At 40.3% G+C, this 19,734-nt stretch overlaps 1 protein-coding gene across 7 annotated transcripts in view; it reads right to left on the reverse strand.

The window, feature by feature from the left end:
* The window catches only part of ZNF565 (zinc finger protein 565), a 35,717-nt gene extending 15,992 nt beyond the window's left edge, over window positions 1-19,725 (reverse strand). For 4 of the 7 annotated variants that reach the window (XM_045891394.3, XM_064581394.1, XM_064581393.1 and 1 more), the window contains exons 1-4: window positions 19,319-19,725; window positions 7,358-7,516; window positions 6,015-6,101; window positions 1,412-1,485 (exon numbers count right to left, since the gene is read on the reverse strand). In XM_045891394.3, the coding sequence (XP_045747350.1) occupies window positions 1,412-1,420 (9 nt within the window). In that variant the 5' untranslated portion in view covers window positions 1,421-1,485; window positions 6,015-6,101; window positions 7,358-7,516; window positions 19,319-19,725. The remainder of the gene's footprint in view (window positions 1-1,411; window positions 1,486-6,014; window positions 6,102-7,357; window positions 7,517-19,318) is intronic. The other 3 variants (XM_064581395.1, XM_045891395.3, XM_064581396.1) reach the window with 3 other exon arrangements.
* Window positions 19,726-19,734: the final 9 nt, after the last annotated feature.

Below are 19,734 nucleotides of genomic sequence, written 5' to 3' on the forward strand. Positions count from 1 at the left end.
AAACCACTGAACTTTACACTTACATGGGTGAACATCATATGTAAATTATATATACAATAAGGCTGTTAAAAAAATTTGAGGACCTCAAAGAACTGTTAATGCTGGGTATATCTATCAATAGTTACATTAGAAATTAAAAGTGAGAGATTTAAAAATACTAATTAATTTATTAAAATAACCAATAATAAACCTGTTACATGTTAAGTAATATACTTTTTAAGAAAAATAACTATTGTCAAAAAATTTAATAGCTTTGTTTTATATTTTTGCAATCTCTTCTATGACTGGCTGAATAAAAAGTTGGATTTTCACATCTACTTCTACATTCAATCTGTTGGGATAACACATATTATATAGCTTCTAGGAAACTACACTGTACACTCATTGGAGAATGTGACTGAAAAAGGCAAGTAACATTTTAGTATTAACTCCTGAAAGGATGTCAAAGTCTTCCTGGACCATGCTTTGAGAACTGCTAATCTAGTGCTACACAACTTAACATGAATGATTTGTAAACACATGTGTTGAATGAAAAAATCTGGTAAAAAATATAGAGTATGATAACTGTACAAAAATTTAAAAACAAAAAACTTGATAGTATATTGCTTAGTAGCATTCATTCATGGTAAAACTATTATAAAAAATCAAAGGACTGATTGACACAAAATTGAAAGCAGTGATTACCATTGGTGGGAACAGTAATGCAATGTGGGTTGGGATATGATCTGGGAAGGGAATGCAGGCTGCTCAGATGGGATATTAATCTGGGTAATGAGTACATTGATACTTTATTGTTTTTTACACCATATACATGTTATAGATATGTTTTAAAAAATATTTTATTTATTTATTTGACAGAGAGAGACACAGTGAGAGAGAGAACACAAGCAGGGGGAGTGGGAAAGGGAGAAGCAGGCTTTCTGCAGAGCAGGGAGCCCGATGTGGGGCTCGATCCCAGGACCCTGGGATCATGACCTGAGCAGAAGGCAGACACTTAACGACTGAGCCACCCAGGCGCCCCTATAATTTTTTTTATATATTCTTTGGTAGTATGAAATGTTTTATGATTTTTAACGAGGGAGTAACATTTAAAAATAGAAGAACAGAAACCACCTAGATTAATGGAAAAGATCAAAGTTATCTCATCTCTGGCCCCACTCAACCGTGGTTCTGATAAGGGGGGGCTCTCATATTTCTCTTAAGAGAATATATTTCTGCTCCACTGGTAAGAGCACTGTGTGTCTATGTCTATACTGTTGGAGAAGAGAGAGCCACTCATCTCTGGAATGAAGGAACTGGGAGCAAGAATGGGGCTCAGTGAGACAGGGAAGTTTCAGGATGAAGAACACACCTGTTCATATGATTTGAAAGGAAGAGAGATTATTTCAAGTATAGAGGAAATTCAACTTACCTGTGCCATGGCTTTTAGAACTACCTGAGCTGCTCTGATTTCTTTAGATTCTTCTCTTGGACAAATGCAGAGTCCTAAAAAAGCAGAGTAGGGGGGAAAAAGGGGAAATCTCTCATAAACTGAGCTTGCCTGAGCACTCCTAAATAGAGGACCTTAAAATAACTGTACCCAATGTCCCTGCTTTGCTTCCCTTGCCCTCCCCCTTGTCCCACCACCCAACACTCATATCAATAACTAAAGAGTTAACAAAACCCAGCCCCTTCTGCAACTCTAGGGAAACTAAAAGATAGTCAGCAAAGATAGGTTCCAGCACTCACATAGAATCTAACCGCCTCGGCAGTAGGGATTCCAGCCTGAACAGTTCTCCAACTTGCTGATGCTAATTTATACTCTATATGGGGCCTAGATGGCTCCCACCTATTCCAAGCTGATCTTCCTCTGCAACTGCTGCAAGGACGATCAAAACTCAGACTTGCTCACTTTACCCGCTAAGGCTGAGGACAGTACCCACAGGCTAGGAGCACAGCAGCATAGCATACCTGTGGAGGTCAAACCCTGAGAAAAAGATATCCCTAAACAAAGTCTTCCAGCTACTCTGGGCTCAACAGGCAAAACCTCCCGGGTACTTCCCTGAATCTACTTCCTCCTTTTTTTTTTTTTTTTAAGATTTTATTATTTGACACAGAGAGAGAGACAGTGCACAAGCAGGGGGAGCAGCAGGGGCAGAAGGAGAAGCAGACTCCCTGCTGAGCAGGGAGCCCAATGTGGGACTGGATCCTAGGACCCTGGGATCATGACATGACCTGAGCTGAAGGCAGATGCTCAATTGACTGAGCCACCCAGGTGCCCCTACTTCCTTCTTCTAAGTCCAGAAAGGAATACCACCTACACCAGAGGCTTCATCAGAGACTCCAACCCTGGCTGGACTCACCAGACAGGAGCAAGAAAATCACAGTAAATAGGTATCTTACAAGCATATCTGCATACCCAGAGTATTTTTTTTTTTTAAGATTTTATTTATTTATTTGAGAGAGAGAATGAGACAGAGAGAGAGCACGAGATGGGGGAGGGTCAGAGGGAGAAGCAGACTCCCTGCCGAGCAGGGAGCCCGATGCGGGACTCGATCCTGGGACTCCAGGATCATGACCTGAGCTGAAGGCAGTCGCTTAACCAACTGAGCCACCTAGGCGCCCCTCCAGAGTATTGACTTGAATGGGAACTCAATTTCTAGAAGCCTCTTGGGCCAGCACTCCTAATTTTCAATCTAAGCCTCCCCTCCTCCTTTCCTGCAGAACATCACTTCCTCACTGGCTGGTGTTTGCTAAGGCTGGAGTTCTGTGGAAAATCGCCTCAGAGTAATGAGAACTCAGGGGTTTTAAGAAGGGTGGTAAGGCTGGTTCTACTCAGAGGTGCAAGAAGCTTCCTGTGGTTTTTGGGTGGGTGGGTCAGAAGGACGACGAACTTACTCAATGGCAGTGGTGTCAAGGAAAATGCCCTATAAGTTGAAGAATATGAACTGGGACTTAAAGATCAGATTGTTTTATTAGGCAGAAAAGGTACAGAAGAGTGTTCTGATCGATGAAGAGCAGTGACAAAAACAGTGGACCAAAAGTATATGGTGTGTTTGTGGAGGAGAGAATAATTTGGAACGACTGGTACAGTTTGGGGAAAGGTCTAGACCAGTGCTGTCCAACAAATCTTTCTGCGATAATGGAAATCTCTGTATCTGCACCATCAATAATGTAGCCATCAGCCACATGCACTAGGCAATTAAAAAGTGCCTAGTACGATTTTTTTCCTGAATTTTAAATTAAATTTAAATTTAATTAGTTCTAGAATCTAGAGGAAGATAATGCTGGAGGTGATATCAGGGGTTGGAAAATGAAGGCGAATGAATGAAATAAGATAATAATGAGGGCGAAGACCAGGTCTCATCATGACTGTGACTGGCACTTGCCACGGTGTCTGGAGAAGGGCCCAATGAATACTAACTTAAATATAAACGTTTGTTTTTCACCCAGTAAGGAATGGAAGGCCACTGAAGAATTTACAGAGGGAAGTTATAGGGCCAATATGGCCAGATTCTTTTATTGGAGAGAAGCAAAATTGGAGTCAGAGAGATCAATTGAAAGGTGCTTATACTTTTTTGCAAGCAAAAAACCTGACCCAGGATAATTAGAGTGGAAATAAGGAGGAAGTGTATAATTTCAAGATGAAGAGAAGTAAAATCCACAGGCTCTGGCACCTGATCAGATATGGAGGCAAAGAAAGAGAGAGGAGGGGTGCCTGGGTGGCTCAGATGGTTAAGCGTCTGCCTTCGGCTCAGGTCACGATCCCAGAGTCCTGGGATCGAGTCCCGCGTCGGGCTCCCTGCTCAGCGGGGAGCCTGATTCTCCCTCTGCCGCTGCCTCTCTCTATCTCTCTCTCTGACTCTCATGAATAAATAAAACATTAAAAAAAAAAAAAAGAAAGAGAGAGGAGTCAAAAATTCTTTCAGATTTACTGAGCTCCTACCTCAATTGGCATGGTTCTAGGTGTGAGGAAGATAATAAATCCAGTGGATCTCACATTCTAATGGAAAGAGACAATAACAAATACTGATATACTGACACTGATATTCCAATTTTTATGTCAGATGGCCAAAGTCCTGCGGAGAAAAATTAAGTAGGGAGCTTCGGGGGAATGAAGGTGGCCGAAGAAGGCTTTTCATTGAGAAGGTGATATGTAAGCACAGACTGAATAGAGTGAAAAATGCAGATATCTAAGAGGAGTGCATTCCTAGTATGGGGAACAGCAATTGCAAAGGCCTCCAGGCAGAAGCAGGCTTTCTTTGATTAATAAAGAAGACTAGGGTGGCTGGAATGGAGTGTGCAAAAGAAAGAGGGTCAGAAGCTCATTTGGGTGAGCCGACGTAGCTGGAAGATGGATCACATGGGGCTTGTGCGCCACTGTAAGAACTTTGGTTTTTTACTCTTGAGTAAGACAGGAAGTCACTAAAATGTTTTAAGACAAGGAATGGCATAATCTGATTTACACTGAAAAGGATCACTCACAGAAAGTGAACTAAGAAGACAAGGGAGGAAGCAGGGAGACAAGTGGAAGGTTACTGCAATAATCCAGGCAAGGAGTGAGGGGGGCTTGTACTAGGGTGGTGGTGATAACTGACCAGATTAAATATTCTCTGAAGGGAGAGCTGGCAGGATTTGCTGATTTTAGGTATAAAAGCAAATTAAAAAAAAAAAAAGAAGCCATGATGACACTAAGCTGTTTGGCTTGAGTAACTGGAAGTACGAAGTTGTCAATAAACCAATTATGAGTTCTGTTTTAGGCTTTAGTACTTGAGATTACTACTACACATCACACACACAGTGGGCTGTAGTTTTGCAAACGTCCAACAAGGCAATGTTAGCAGAAATTAAACCAGGTATGTTTTCCGATGAAGCAATTCCATAGCTGAGACTATCCAAAAGACGTGTGGGGGCTACACGATGGAGACACTGCTGACCATGGAAACAACTTGGAGAGAACTTAAAAGGAGGATTGGTTAAATAAATAAATTACAGTATATGAACACGATGGAAACACTGTTGCCATAAAATGAACAACACATATATTTGTTGATGTTAAGATGTCAAACAACGGAAAAAAAATAAAAATTAAAAAAAAAGAAGAAGATAGCAGGAGAGGAAGAATGAAGGGGGGAATCGGAGGGGGAGACGAACCATGAAAGATGATGGACTCTGAGAAAGAAACTGAGGGTTCTAGGGGGCAGAGGAGGATGGGTTAGCCTGGTGATGGGTATTAAAGAGGGCACGTTCTGCATGGAGCACCGGGTGTTATACGCAAACAATGAATCATGGAACACTACATCAAAAACTAATGATGTAATGTATGGTGATTAAGATAATAAAAAAAAGATGTCAAACAACAGTGGGCGGATAAGGTAACTAATGAAACAGTATGTATAGTGTAATCCTATTTTTTTTTTAAAGATTTTATTTATTTATTTGACAGTGAGATAGAGAGCACAAGTAGGCAGAGGGAGAGAGAGAAGCAGGCTCTCCGCTGAGCAGGGAGCCGGACGTGGGGCTCGATCCCAGGACCCCAGGATCATGATCTGAGCCGAAGGCAGCCGCTTAACTGACCGAGCCACCCAGGCGCCCCAGTGTAATCCTATTTTTATAGGAAAAATATACATATGTTCTATATATGCATGTATGTGTATACATAAGATAGACTGAAAGGATTTTCAATTACATTTTTCAACATTTGTCTCTAGGTGTATATCTATGAAAAGAATCTTTTTTTCTCTATATTTTGAAGTTTTCCCTTAAGCATATGTTTTATAATCATAAGTAATAGAATGTATACCTTCCTCTTCATTGGGGGGGTTAATTATAAAAGGAAATATGAATGGAGTGATTCATGAATGACAGTGAGGTGCTTTGGGGAACTTACATGCTGAAGGAGCTTTATTTCCTCCATTTGTTCTAGAGCCTTTGGGGGGCTTGTTCTCAAACAGTAACTTAAAGCTCCTGACTTTGCACAGAGAAAGTGAGCTTTCACATGAAAATCTTCCATTTTCCTTAGTCTCCTCACTCACCTGTGCACAGACCTCTTGTCAGCCCTCAATCCAGGATATCCTCCTTGCTCCAAAAAGAAATCACACTTAATTTACAGAAGCAACTTCCTACACACAGAAAAAGAAATGGGTCTTAGCCAGTCTGGTAGACATTAACTGAATTACTACTGTTTCACCATTATCGTGTTTTCCTCTCCTTTGGGGCATATAGATGACATTTTCCTGACCTTTGCAGTCAGGCAGGGCCATAAACTGGTTTTAGCCAATGGAACCTGAGCTAAGGTGATGTGTGTCCCTTCAGTCTGAGGCACTGGCAAGACTGCACAATTCTCCAGTGTATTCCCTGATGTGGTGGCCAAGGGTATATGTGTTAGATGGTACGGCTATAGATTGGTGGAGTCTGCTTTGGTCTGGGACCCTGCCTACACTCATGCACATTAGACGTGTAGCATGATCAAGTTAATAAAAAGTGATTCTGTTAGCCACTGAGATTTGGGGGTTGTTTGCTACTACAGCGTAACAGCCTGTCCTAACTAATATACTAATTCAGCTATATTCTGACTATATAAAAATTCAGACTCTGGCCTGTGGTTGATGCGAGAAAGAACAATTTTTTAAAAAGTCAGAGGAAGCTTCAGAAATAATAGAACAGAACTGGTTCATTTCCAACTCTATACACCTCAAAGGGATTTTTCACATTGTGTGAAATCTTTCACATTGTGCTGAATTTTAAGGATGTAAACATACATTTTTCCGGTATAAACATCAACCAAAATCATTACAAGGAGAGATATATACATTCTTAGGCAATATTCAGTATTCTAAGTAAGACAAGAGCAGATAGGTTAAAAAAATGAAAGATTTCTACAGAACAGTAATTCTAAGTACTCAGAAATTTAGTAATGTAATACTTAATAACATAAAAATGTTTAAGATATGATTAAATGAAAAAAAAAACAGGTTACAAAACAGCTGGGCATCACGTGATCCTATTTGTAAAATATAAAGATATATCAATACAGACAATATAGACAGACAAATTAGATGAAAAATGTCTAGGAAGTTTTATCCTTAAAGATTACTTTGGTTATCTCTGGGTTGTGATCTTCAATGTTCTTAGTTTTACTTAAGTGTATGTTTTTCAGTAACTATGTATTAATTTTTAAATTTTTTTCATTTTTTTAAAAGTTTTATTTATTTAAGTTATCTATACACCCAAGATGGGGCTCGAACTCACAGCCCTGAGATCAAGAGTCGCGTGCTCTCCCAACTGAGCCAGCCGGGCGCCCCAATTTTTAAATGATTTTTAGGTTCTGTTAAATGTAAGCTATTCCCAAATAGCAGATGAAAAAGAAAATACTTACTTTTTTTAAAAACAATCCCCTTGAACATGAAATAATAGCTTAGGATATTCTAAAAACAGTTATATTTTCACAGAATGGCTTTTGTTTTTGCTTTGTCAGCTCCTAATAGTTGCAAACTTCTTGATTTGGTAACTATATTCATGTGTGCTGTAGTCGTGCCTGGAAAAAAATGAAAAGTCATTAGGGTCATGTCCTATGTATAAGTGGTGCTTCCTTTTAGCTCTTCTTGTCAGATGGATCTGTTATGTTTCTGTACTTGCCCCACTATTCTCCAAACAGCTACAAACTCATTTCGCCCAATTGGACACACTTTGGATTTCTGATGATTAGAATGAAAACTGCAAGTCCTGTATAGGACTCAAGAAAACTAATTTCCCTCCACAGAGCTCTTATGAGATCAGTTTGACTTAGACATGACATGACAATGACTGCTCTGGTCATACAAGTTATCTCCTTCTTATGAATTCTCATAGCATACTATCAGGGTAAATAGTGCCCTTTATCATCCTTTACTTTGAACATTTGTATACTAGTATTATCTCACCTATTACATCATTTGCACTTTAAAAGTAAATACAGGAGGAAAAAAAAAAGTAAATACAGGTGTGCCTGGGTGGCTTAAGTGAGCCTGCTTAAGATTCTCTCCCTCTCTCTCTCAAAAAAAAAAGGGTAAATAGAGACTATAACTTTCATTAAAAAATTTTTTTTTCCCTTACATAATCTCATCCTCTAACGTGGGGCTCGAACTCACAACCCTGAGGTCGAGAATCACATGCTTCACTGACTGGGCCATGTAGGTACCCCAAGACTACAAATTTTATCTTATTTATTTTTAACTTATTTTTTAAAAAAGATTTTATTTATTTATTTGACAGAGACAGACACAGCAAGAGAGGGAACACAAGCAGGAGGAGTGGGGGAGGGAGAAGCAGGCTTCCCGCCGAGCAGGGAGCCTGACGCAGGGCTTGATCCCAGGACCCTGGGACCATGACCTGAGCCGAAGGCAGATGCTCAACGACTGAGCCACCCAGGCGCCCCTATTTTTAACTTTTATTTATTTATTTATTTTAAGATTTTATTTATTTATTTGACAGATAGAGAGACACAGTGAGAGAGGGAACGGAACACAAGCAGGGGGAGTGGGAGAGGAAGAAGTAGGCTTCCCGCCGAGCAGAGAGCCCAATGCGGGGCTCGATCCCAGGACCCTGGGATCATGACCTGAGCCGAAGGCAGACACTTAACAACTGAGCCACCCAGGCGCCCCTATTTTTAACTTTTAAAAAAGATTTTATTTATTCATTTGAGAGACAGAGAGAGCATGAGTGGGGAGAGGGGCAGAAGGAGAGGGAGAGGGACAAGCAGACTCTCAGCTGGGCACAGAGCCCGATGCAGGGCTTGATCCTAGGACCCCAAGATCATGACCTGAGCCAAAGGCAAATGCTCAACCGACTGAGCCACCCACGTGCCCCTCAAGACTATAACTTTTAAATAGCATTTTGTCTCCTTGAGTTCTAGATTAGGATTTTGCATCTCTGCAAATTCTCTCTTTTTTATTTTTTTAAAGATTTTTTATTTATTTATTTGAGAGAGAGAATGAGAGAGAGCATGAGAGGGGGGAGGGTCAGAGAGAGAGGCAGACTCCCTGCCGAGCAGGGAGCCCGACATGGGACTCGATCCCGGGACTCCAGGATCATGACCTGAGCCGAAGGCAGCCGCCCAACCAACTGAGCCACCCAGGCGCCCTCTCTCTTTTTTTAAAGATTTTATTTATTTATTTGACAGAGAGAGATAGCAAGAGCAGGAACACAAGCAGGGGGAGTGGGAGATGGAGAAGCAGGCTTCCCGTGGAGCAGGGAGCCCGATGCAGGGCTCGATCCCAGGATCCTGGGATCATGACCCGAGCCGAAGGCAGACGCTTAACCGACTGAGACACCCAGGCGCCCCGCATCTTTGCAAATTCTTAGTAAATGTCTAATTTCCAAAGGAATTCAATATAAAAATATATGAAGTGGTATGCACAAAAATAGCTCATAACTGAATTATAGAAATATAAATACTCTTAAATAGACAATAAAATGAATAAATTAAGGTACATCTTGATAATGAAATACTATATAGAGATTTTAAAATACAACAGTACTGGGGAGGCTGGGTGGCTCAGTCAGTTAAGCATCTGACTTCAGCTCAGGTCGTGATCTCAGCGTCCAGGATTGAGCCCTGTGACTGGCTCAGTGCTCAGCAGGGAGTTTGCTGTCTCTCTCTCCCTCTTCCTTTGTCCCTCCCCACCACTCGTGCTCTCTCCCCCTCTCCTCTCTCAAATGAATAAATAAAATCTTTAAAAAAATACATCAGTACTATGGTCAATGCATTATTAAATGAGGCAGGAAGGTTACAGAATTTATATATATGTGATACCCCTCTATAAAATCACACAGAAAAAATATTTGAAATATATCCATCAAAATATTAAGAATATTTCTGGATGAAGAATTTTTAGCAAGTTTCTATTTTTACAGTAAGTTTATGTTTTTCATAATAAAAATCATAACAATATTGTTTCCATTTAAAAATAAATAACCATAATGGTAGTTAGTATTTATTTTCCTAGCAGTAGGAAAATTATGAGCAACTGAGAAAATATCTATGACACAAATAGGGACAAAAAAGGAAATTAGTGTGACTGAAAACCAATAATAACTAGAAGTACTCTAACAGTCTTTTAAATGTTGACGCATATTCCCTGGTGCATTGATATAGCCTCATTATCAAAAACATTCTGTGAATGACCAATTTTTAGGACAGTTCAAATTAATAAGGCAGTGTATGCAAAGCAGAAAGCATTGTGTCAGATATACAGTGAATTTCTTCTCTGTTCAATCACTGATCAGATTTTTAGGTGGGGTCTTTGCAAAATTTGAGCCCTTTTTAATTTATCATTTTGTTTATGACATCCTTTTCATTGTTCTGATTAACACTTTGTAAGCATATTTTTTATTAGCTGGATAATATTCCATCATATGAATGTAATAGATGATGGAACATTCCTCTTCGGTTTCTCTATTGTTGGCTGCAAATTTTGGGCATCTCAAAGGATATTACCAGGTATCACTGTCTTAGATTTTAGACCTGTAGTTCTAAATTTTCAGGGGTCTTGAATCTCTTTGAAAATCTTATGGAATGTTAAACCTTCTTCCAAGAAAAAAATTAAATGAATAAACATCTGCAAAAATTGTGAATAAAATTTCATGGAGTCTGCAGAGCCCTGATGTCTAAGAGTGGGGACTAAGACCTTATTTAAAACCCTGCTATAATGACTAACTCACAAACATCAAGTACTACTAACTATATTTTTTTATTTCTCATAATTTATCAAAAGCACAATAAGAATTTGGCTTGAAGCAAATTTAAGACTACCCAAAACCCAAAATGCCCCAAAATCAAATTAGATCTAGTCACTGCAACAAACTTTTTTTTTTTTTTTGAGAGAGAGAGTGAGGAGTGTGGGGGTGGGGCAAAGGGAGAAGGAGAGAGAGACTCTTAAGCAGGCTGCACTCCCAGTGCAGAGGCCAGTGTGGGGTTTCGATCTCACAACCCTGAGATCATGACCTGAGCCAAAATTGGGTTGGATGCTTAACCGACTGAGCCACCCAATCACCCCCACCGCAACAAACTTCTATCCTATCCAGACTTCTGGGATGTGGCTGTACCAGACATTAAAATATATTGCAAGGCCTCTATAATTAAAACAGTAGTAGTGCATAAATAGATGAATAGACCAGTGGAGCAGAACAGAAGACCTAGAAATAGTACCAAGTATATTTGGAAATTTAGTATATGATGGAGATTGATGGCATCACAAGTTTTTAAAAAATGGTGTTCGGAAAACTGGGTAGCCATTTGAAAAATATGAAATTAAATCCATTCCTCATACCATATATAAAATTAAGCTCCAAATGTATCAGAGATCTAAATGGAAAAAGATCTAAATGGAAAAAGATGAAACCATACAGGTATTAGAAAAGAACACAGGTAAATTCCTCTTTAATCCTGGGGTTGAGAAAGTCGAAGTCCAGATGTAATGAAAGAAAATATTGGTAAATTTGACTACATAACATTAAAAAAAAAAATTGAATGACAAAAAAAACAAAAAACAAAACTCCACCATAAACAAAGTTAAAAGACAACTGACAAACTAAAAGAAAATACATGCACCATACATCACCGTGAAGGACTAATATCCCTCATATGTAATGAATTCTTAAACATTGAGACAAAATACTGAAAGAAAAATAGGAAAAAGATATGAACAGATAATTCACAAAAAAGATGTAAAAATGGCCCTTAAGCATATGAAAAGATGTTCATCAACATACTGGAAGTCCTAGCCAGAGCAGCTTTAGGCAAGAAAAAAGAAGTAAATGGCATCCAAATTGGAAAGGAAGAAGTAAAGTTATTTCTGTTCTTAGATGACATGATTGTACATGTAGAAAACCCTAGAGATTCCCCCCCCCCACACACACATCTGTTAGAACTGATACATTCAGCAATGTTGCAGGATACAAAATCAACTCACAAAAATCAGTTGCATTTCTACACAGTAATAATGAACAATCTGAAAAAAAGGAAACTAAGAAAATAATTCCACTTATGATAGTATCAAAAAAGAACAAAATACTTCGGACTAAACTTAACCAAGAAAGGAAATGACTTACACATTGAAAACTACAAAACACTGCTGAAAGAAACAGAAGAAGACATAAATAAATGATAAGATATCCTGTGCCCAAGGATTGGAAGACAAATTCCTATGTTGAAGCCCGAACACCTACTGTCACTGTATTTGAAGACAGGAGCATTGTGGAAGTAATTAAGATCAAATGAGTTTCTAAGGGTGGAAGTAATTGTTATTAAATGAGTTTGTAAGGTGGGGGGTCCTATTAGTCCTATTAGTATCCCTATAAAAAGAGACACTAGAGAGAGCTTGCTTTCTCTCTCTCTCTTTTCCTGTGAAGATACAGCAAGAATGTGGGCATCTGCAAGCCAGGAAGAGAGCCCTAACTAGAAACCAACTATGCTGGCACCCTGGTCTCAGACTTCCAGCCTCCATAACTCTGAGCAGCCTCAGCTGACCAAGACAGATATCAACACTACCTAAAGGGATATACAGATTCAGTGCAATCCTTATCAAAACCCAATGATGTTTTTTTGTAGAAATAGAAAAATTCATTCTAAAATACACACAGAATCTGAAGGAACAGTCTTGAAAAAGAACAAAGTTGGAACACTGAACACTGTTCATTGGAACAAAAAACACTGATTTCAAAAATTATTACAAAACTACAGTAATCAAGGGCGCCTGGGTGGCTCAGTTGGTTAAGCGACTGCCTTCGGCTCAGGTCATGATCCTGGAGTCCCGGGATCGAGTCCCGCATTGGGCTCCCTGCTCTGCAGGGAGTCTGCTTCTCCCTCTGACCCTCCCCCCTCTCATGTGCTCTCTCTCTCTCAAATAAATAAATAAAATCTTAAAAAAAAGAAAAAGCTATAGTAATCAAAACAGTGTGGTACTGCCATAAAGTCAGATATCTAGACCAATAGCATAGAATGGAAACCCTCACATATGTGGTCAAATACTTTTCAACAGGAATAGACAAGACCATTTATTTATTTATTTATTATTTATTTATTTATTGAGAGAGAGAGAATGATAGAGAGAGAGCATGAGAGGGAGGAGGGTCAGAGGGAGAAGCAGACTCCCTGCCGAGCAGGGTGCCTGATGTGGGACTCAATCCTGGGACTCCAGGATCATGACCTGAGCCAAAGGCAGTCGCTTAACCAACTGAGCCACCCAGGCACCCTAGACAAGACCATTTAATGGGGAAAAGGACAGTCTTTTCAACAAATAGCGTCAGGAAAACTGGATATCCATATGCAAAAGAATGAAGATGGACCCCTACCTAATACCATATACAAAAATTAACTCAAAACGTATCATAGATCCAAACATAAGAGCTAAAACTATAAAACTCTTAGAAGAAACCCTAGGGGAAATTTTTCACAATATTGGATTTAATTAATCTAATGATTTCACGGATATGACAAAGAAAGCAAAGGTAACAAAAGAAAAAATAGGAATGTTGTGGACTTTATTAAAATTAAAAAACTCGGGGACACCTGGGTGGCTCAGATGGTTAAGGGTCTGCTTTCAGCTCAGATCATGATCCCAGGGTCCTGGGATTGAGCCCCACGTTGGGCTCCCAGCTCAGCAGGGAGTCTGCTTCTCCCTCTGCCTCTCTCTCCTGCTCATGTTCTCTCTCTGTCTCTCACTCTCTAATAAATAAATAAAATCTTTTAAAAAAATTTAAAAACTTGTGCGTTAAAGGACACTATCAACAGACTAAAAAGACAATCCATGAACCGGGAACAAATATTTGTTATTTGTATCTAATAAGGGATTGATACTTATAATACATAAAAAACTCTTACAACTCAGCAACAAAAAACAACCCAATTAAAAAATGGGCAAAGGACATTTCTCAAAGATATTCAAATGGCCAAAAAGTACATGAAAAGATCCCAACATCAGTAATCATTAGGGAAATGCACATCAAAACACAATGAGGGGTGCCTGGCTGGCTCAGTGGACAGAGCATGTAACTCTGATCTCAGGGTTGGGAGTTTGAGCCCCATGTGGGGTACAGAGATTACTAAAAAAAATAAATAAACTTAAAAAAATTCACGAGATACCATTTTATACTCATTAGGATAGCTATCATAAAAATATTTTAAAATATAAATATTTGTGTATATATATATGTGTGTAACAAGTGTTGGCAAGGATGTGGAGAAACTGGAATCTTTGTGCTTTACTGGTTGGAAAGTAAAATGGTTTAGCATCTGTGGAAAATGGTATGGTGATTCCTCAAAAAATTAAACATAGAATTACTATGTGACCCAGCAATTCCACTTCTGGGTATATGCCCCCAAGAAGAGAAAGCAGGAATTTGAACAGATATTTGTTAACCAATGTTCGTAGCACTATTATCCACAATAGCCAAAAGGTGGAAGCTAGAGGGAAGGGAAATGGGGAGTTATTGTCTAATGGGAGCAAAGTTTTAGTTTTGGAAGATGAAAAAAGTTTTGGTATGGATGATGGTGACGGCTGCACAACAATGTAAATGTACTCAATGTCACTGAATGGTACATTTAAAAATAGAGTGGCCAATTTTATGTATGTTAAAATTTTCTGTATATTTTAATGTATATTCAAACATAAAAAAACCCCAACAAACTAATGAAATTGGTTACCTACAATGAGTGGGAACAGTGTGGAAAGGATGGGGTAATAGAATTGGGAGAGAAGGAATGGTGGAGGAGTGATTGGGTAGATCTTTTGTCTAATTATGGCCTTTAGGGGTGCCTGGGCGGCACAGTTGGTTAAGCATCTGACTCTTGGTTTCAGCTCAGGTTGTGATCTCAGGGTTATGAGATCAAGCCCTGAGAGCATGGAGTCTACTTGGGTTTCTCTCTCTCCCTTTCCCTCTGCCCCTCCCACCCCACCACGTGTATGTGCTCTCTCTTCTCAAATCAATCAATCTTTAAAAAAAATAATTAAGGCTTTTAGAAACATAGAAATGTTTCCTGGGGGTGCCTGGGTGGCTCAGTTGTTAAGCGTCTGCCTTCGGCTCAGGTCATGGTTCTGGGGTCCTGGGATCGAGCCCCACATCGGGCTCCCTGCTCAACAGGGAGCCTGCTTCTCCCTCTCCCACTCCCCCCGCTTGTGTTCCCTCTCTCGCTGTGTCTCTCTCTGTCAAATAAATCAATAAAATCATTAAAAAAAAAAAATGTTTCCTGTACTCAAAAAATAATTAAAATCAACCAGGATGTATGTGTGTAAATCCAAAATAAAATACAAATGGTAACAAATGAACCAACTATATTACAAATGAGTAACATTACCATATAGGAGGGTGTGAGGAAAACTGTATTTTCACTAAGACTAAAAATAAAAATAACTGTATGAGGTATGGGAGTGTAGGCTGGCAATTCTTTTTTTTTTTAATTTAAAATCAATTAACATATAGTGTATTATTAGTTTCAGAAGTGGAGTTTAGTGATTCATTAGTTGCATATAACACCCAGGACTCATTACATCAAGCGCTCTCCTTAATGCCCATCACCCAGTTACCCCAACCCCCCACCCACTTAGCAACCCTCTGTTTGTTTGTTTCCTATAGTTAAGAGTCTCTTATGGTTTGTCTCCCTCTCTGATTTCGTCTTATTTTAGGTCAGCAATTCTTAAACTACTTTCTACTTAGGACTGAGCAAATAGATAAATAAATATATTGTGGTTAATAAGAGTCAACTTTTTTTTTTTTTAAAGATTTCATTTATTTATTTGAGAGAGAGACATCGGGGAAGGGCAGAGGGAGAGGGAGAAGCAGGCTCCCTGCTGAGCAGGGAGCCCCACGCAGACCGATGCCAGGCCCTCGGGATCATGACCTGAAGGCAGACGCTTAGCCACCCAGGCATCCCAAGAGTCAACTTTTTCATTGTCAGAGAAAGGAGTTACCAAAAAATAAAAGGAAATGGAGAAGGCTGGAATAAACCCCCTGGTGTTAAACTGGAATTAGAGATAGCATATGAAGCAATGGATTATCCGTATACTCATACAGATAGATATGGATTCGTGTGTGTGTGTACAGATATATATACTTCATAGCTGAGAGTACCTAGAAGCAATGAGTATATCTAATCTTGGTTTCTTTTTTTTTTTTTTAAGATTTTATTTATTTATTTGACAGAGAGATAGCGAGAGCAGGAACACAAGCAGGGGGAGTGGGAGAGGGAGAAGCAGGCTTCCCGCGGAGCAGGGAGCCTGATGCGGGGCTCGATCCCAGGACTCTGGGATCATGACCTGAGCCGAAGGCAGACGCTTAACGACTGAGCCACCCAGGTGCCCCTGGTTTTGTCTTTTTGATCGACACCCATCAAGAGATAAACCCAGTTTTGGGTAACAAAAGTACAATATCAGCTTGGAACATCTCATGGTGCCAGAAAATATGGCAGTACTAAAAAAAATAATAAAGGGGACACATTGAAAGTATACAGGAGTCAACTTAAAGGAGTTCCCAATGGCCAAATCTGGGGTAATCTGAGCAAAGACATAGTGACAGTAATGAATTGTAACCTACAGAACTAAAAAAAATAAAATAAAAAACAATCCAATTTATATATACATAATTTAGTAAATAAGTGGGGGAGAAGGAAAATCTCCTAACAGTAGGATCCTATTTAATAAATGTAGAAGGAAGGATGGAAATTTAAAAATCACCATTTGGCAAATAGCCTGTAATAACATTTTCAGGCAAAAATTATCAATGAATGTTAAGATTTGCAGGTGGAAGTAAGATGAGAAGCTTAAGGTATTTCTGCACAAGACACATGTTAATTACAATGGGAAAAATAGTGACTTTGCAGTGGAGAAATTGGACAGACACCACTTTAACCAAGTGATTAAAGTTACCACTAATAATGAGGCAAATTGACCTCTTGTTTCCTGATATGATGTACTGAGAAGAACACATCACTTTTGGCATATTCTTGTCCCAAAAGCATACTCTGAATTTAATCACAAGGAAGCATCAGACAACCTCAAATTGGGGAACATTCTACAATGCAGAATTTACAAAATAAATGGCCAGTACTCTTTACAAGTGTCAAGGTCAAGTAAGACAAATAAAGACCGGGGAACCGTGCCAGATCAAAGAAGACTAAGAAGACTTACTAACTGCAACATATGATCCTGGATTGGATCCTCGTGCAGAAAAAGGACACTAAGGGACATTGATGAAATCTGAATAAAGTTTGTAGATTAGTTAGTAGTAGTGTATCAATGTTAATCTCCTGGTTTTGATCATGTACTGTGATTATGTAAAATGGAAACATAACCATAAAATGGTAAAATGGGGAAACAGGTTAAGAATATATGGGAATTCTGGGGTGTTTGGCTGGCTCAGTCAGTGGAGTGTGCAACTCTTGATTCTGGGTTTGTGAGTTCGAGGCCCATGCTGGGTATAGAGATTACTTAAAAATAAAATCTTAAAAAAAAAGTATATGGGAATTCTATTTTTGCAAGAGTTTTAAGTCTAAAACTAATTCAAAATGAAAAGTTAAAAAAAATCTTTTTTTTTAAAGGCTCTTTTTTTTTTTTTTTAAGATTTTATTTATTTATTTATTTGAGAGAGAGAGAGAAACAGCATGAGAGGGGAGAGGTCAGAGGGAGAAGCAGGCTCCCTGCTGAGCTGGGAGCCTGATGTGGGACTTGATCCCAGGACTCTGGGATCATGACCTGAGCCAAAGGCAGTCGCTCAACCCACTGAGCCACCCAGGCGCCCAAAATAATCTTTTTTTTAAAAAAAGATTTTATTTATTTGAGAGAGAGAATGAGATAGAGAGAGAGAGCACGAGGGGGAGAGGGTCAGAGGGAGAAGCAGACTCCCTGCTGAGCAGGGAGCCCGATGAGGGACTCGATCCCAGACTCCAGGATCATGACCTGAGCCGAAGGCAGTCGTTTAACCAACTGAGCCACCCAGGTGCCCCGAAAAGTTAAAAAAATTTTAATGAACATTAGGTGTGCAGGAAGCAAGGGGTATATGGACCTTTCAGTTCACCTAAAGGGCTCTCAATAATTTACTCCAATGGCAATATACTGGAGACCAGGTCCTTTGGGGGAGGAGAAGTTAGGCAAGAAGTTTCAGAAAAAGAAAAGAAAAGCACATCCTGAAAAACAAGAAGGGTCTCAGGGAAAGAAGAAAAACTGATGCATCTTGGGCTTAACTTTTCGATGTTCAATAGCAATTCTTTCCTTTTCCTCTCAACATCTTCTTGGAGAAGACTTTTAAAAAAAGGAATTGTGAGTAAGCAGAACATTTTGATCTCCACACAGGAGACAGAAGTCAGAGAAGACTGGACATCATGTCCAATCCCAGTGTCACAGGTAAAGGTTGAGGCTATCACTGTCCAGGGCCACAGTCTGTTCTAACTTCACAGGTTCTGCAAAGGTCAGTATACTGGAGTCACAGGCACCTCACATCAGCACACTTGGTGGGACACAAATGGTCAGTGTCACACAAACACAACCACACATCCACTCTTGAAACACAGAAGGACACAACCACACAATCACAGACACCTCCAGGCCCTTATACACAGTCACAATCTCACACCCACTAAAAAGACATACACAGTTACTCAATTTTACTCACCACGATGACACGCAAAGTTACTCTCATATAATCACAGCCTTTCCAAACCAATACCCACAACTGTCTCACACAATCACAATCACATACCCACTTGGGGGACACACATAATCACTGGCACTCCAGCCCACCACCCAACACCAACCAGTCATAATTGAACATTGACTCTGAGGCAGTCACACTCACACAGGCAAAGAAAGACACGTTACACTTACAAACACAGCACCACACACAGCCACCGTTTCACAGACACACTCCACGGGACACAAGAGGGATACACACGCATCGTCACCACACAGTCACAGACACACAACTGCACACAATACACGTGGCTATAATATTGTGCAACCCAAACCATACGCTCACCTTGGAGACATGGAATCATAACCGCACAGACACCCGCACCCCCAAGAACAAGGCGTACAGTCACACATACACAACAGAGACACAAGCAGTTATCACCCACAGTAGCAAGGACCCCACACCCCAACACACAGTATCACACATGGTTACACAAACACAACCAGACTTACGCCCTGGAGCCAGGCGGCCACAACCGCACACTCAGTCACCCACACCTGGTCACGCAGCCACAAAGACTCATTCACAACCCGGCATCCTCAGCCGGCTCCCGCCAGCGCTCACAGACCGGAGGCTCTGGACACGCCCCGTCCCCGCCCCGGACTCCCAGACCCCTCACCTTCTGCCTCCCCTTGGTCGCGTCCGGGTCCCTGTGGAGCTAACGATCTCGCCACGACGTCAAGAAAGACGTAACGTCGAGCCACTGTGGCCTCTGGGAAACGTAGTCCAGAGCCAGACCAGAGACAGCTAAGATGGCGTCCTCGTACCTCAGAGCCTGAGTTTGGCCGTTTGACACTGCGCCTGGGGGAGCTTCAAAGACGTAGTCCCTGCTCCAAACCTCCCACCAGGCTTGAGCTGATTTTCTTCTAAAGCAGGACGACTCACCCTGAGAGCCCCATAATCACTGGAAGTGGCAGCCAAGTTCGTGTGGGACAGGGTGCTGACCAGCAAAGCCTTAAGGGAAATGTAGTTCAAGGCCGGAAAAGCGGCGTTGCTGTTGACAGAAGGTAATCAAATACAAGCCTGGGCCTGGCC

Source organism: Mirounga angustirostris, unplaced genomic scaffold, assembly GCF_029215605.1.
Source record: "Mirounga angustirostris isolate CCGP_5_RB_7025 unplaced genomic scaffold, mMirAng1.0.hap1 SCAF_16, whole genome shotgun sequence".
NCBI classification, from domain to species: domain Eukaryota; kingdom Metazoa; phylum Chordata; class Mammalia; order Carnivora; family Phocidae; genus Mirounga; species Mirounga angustirostris.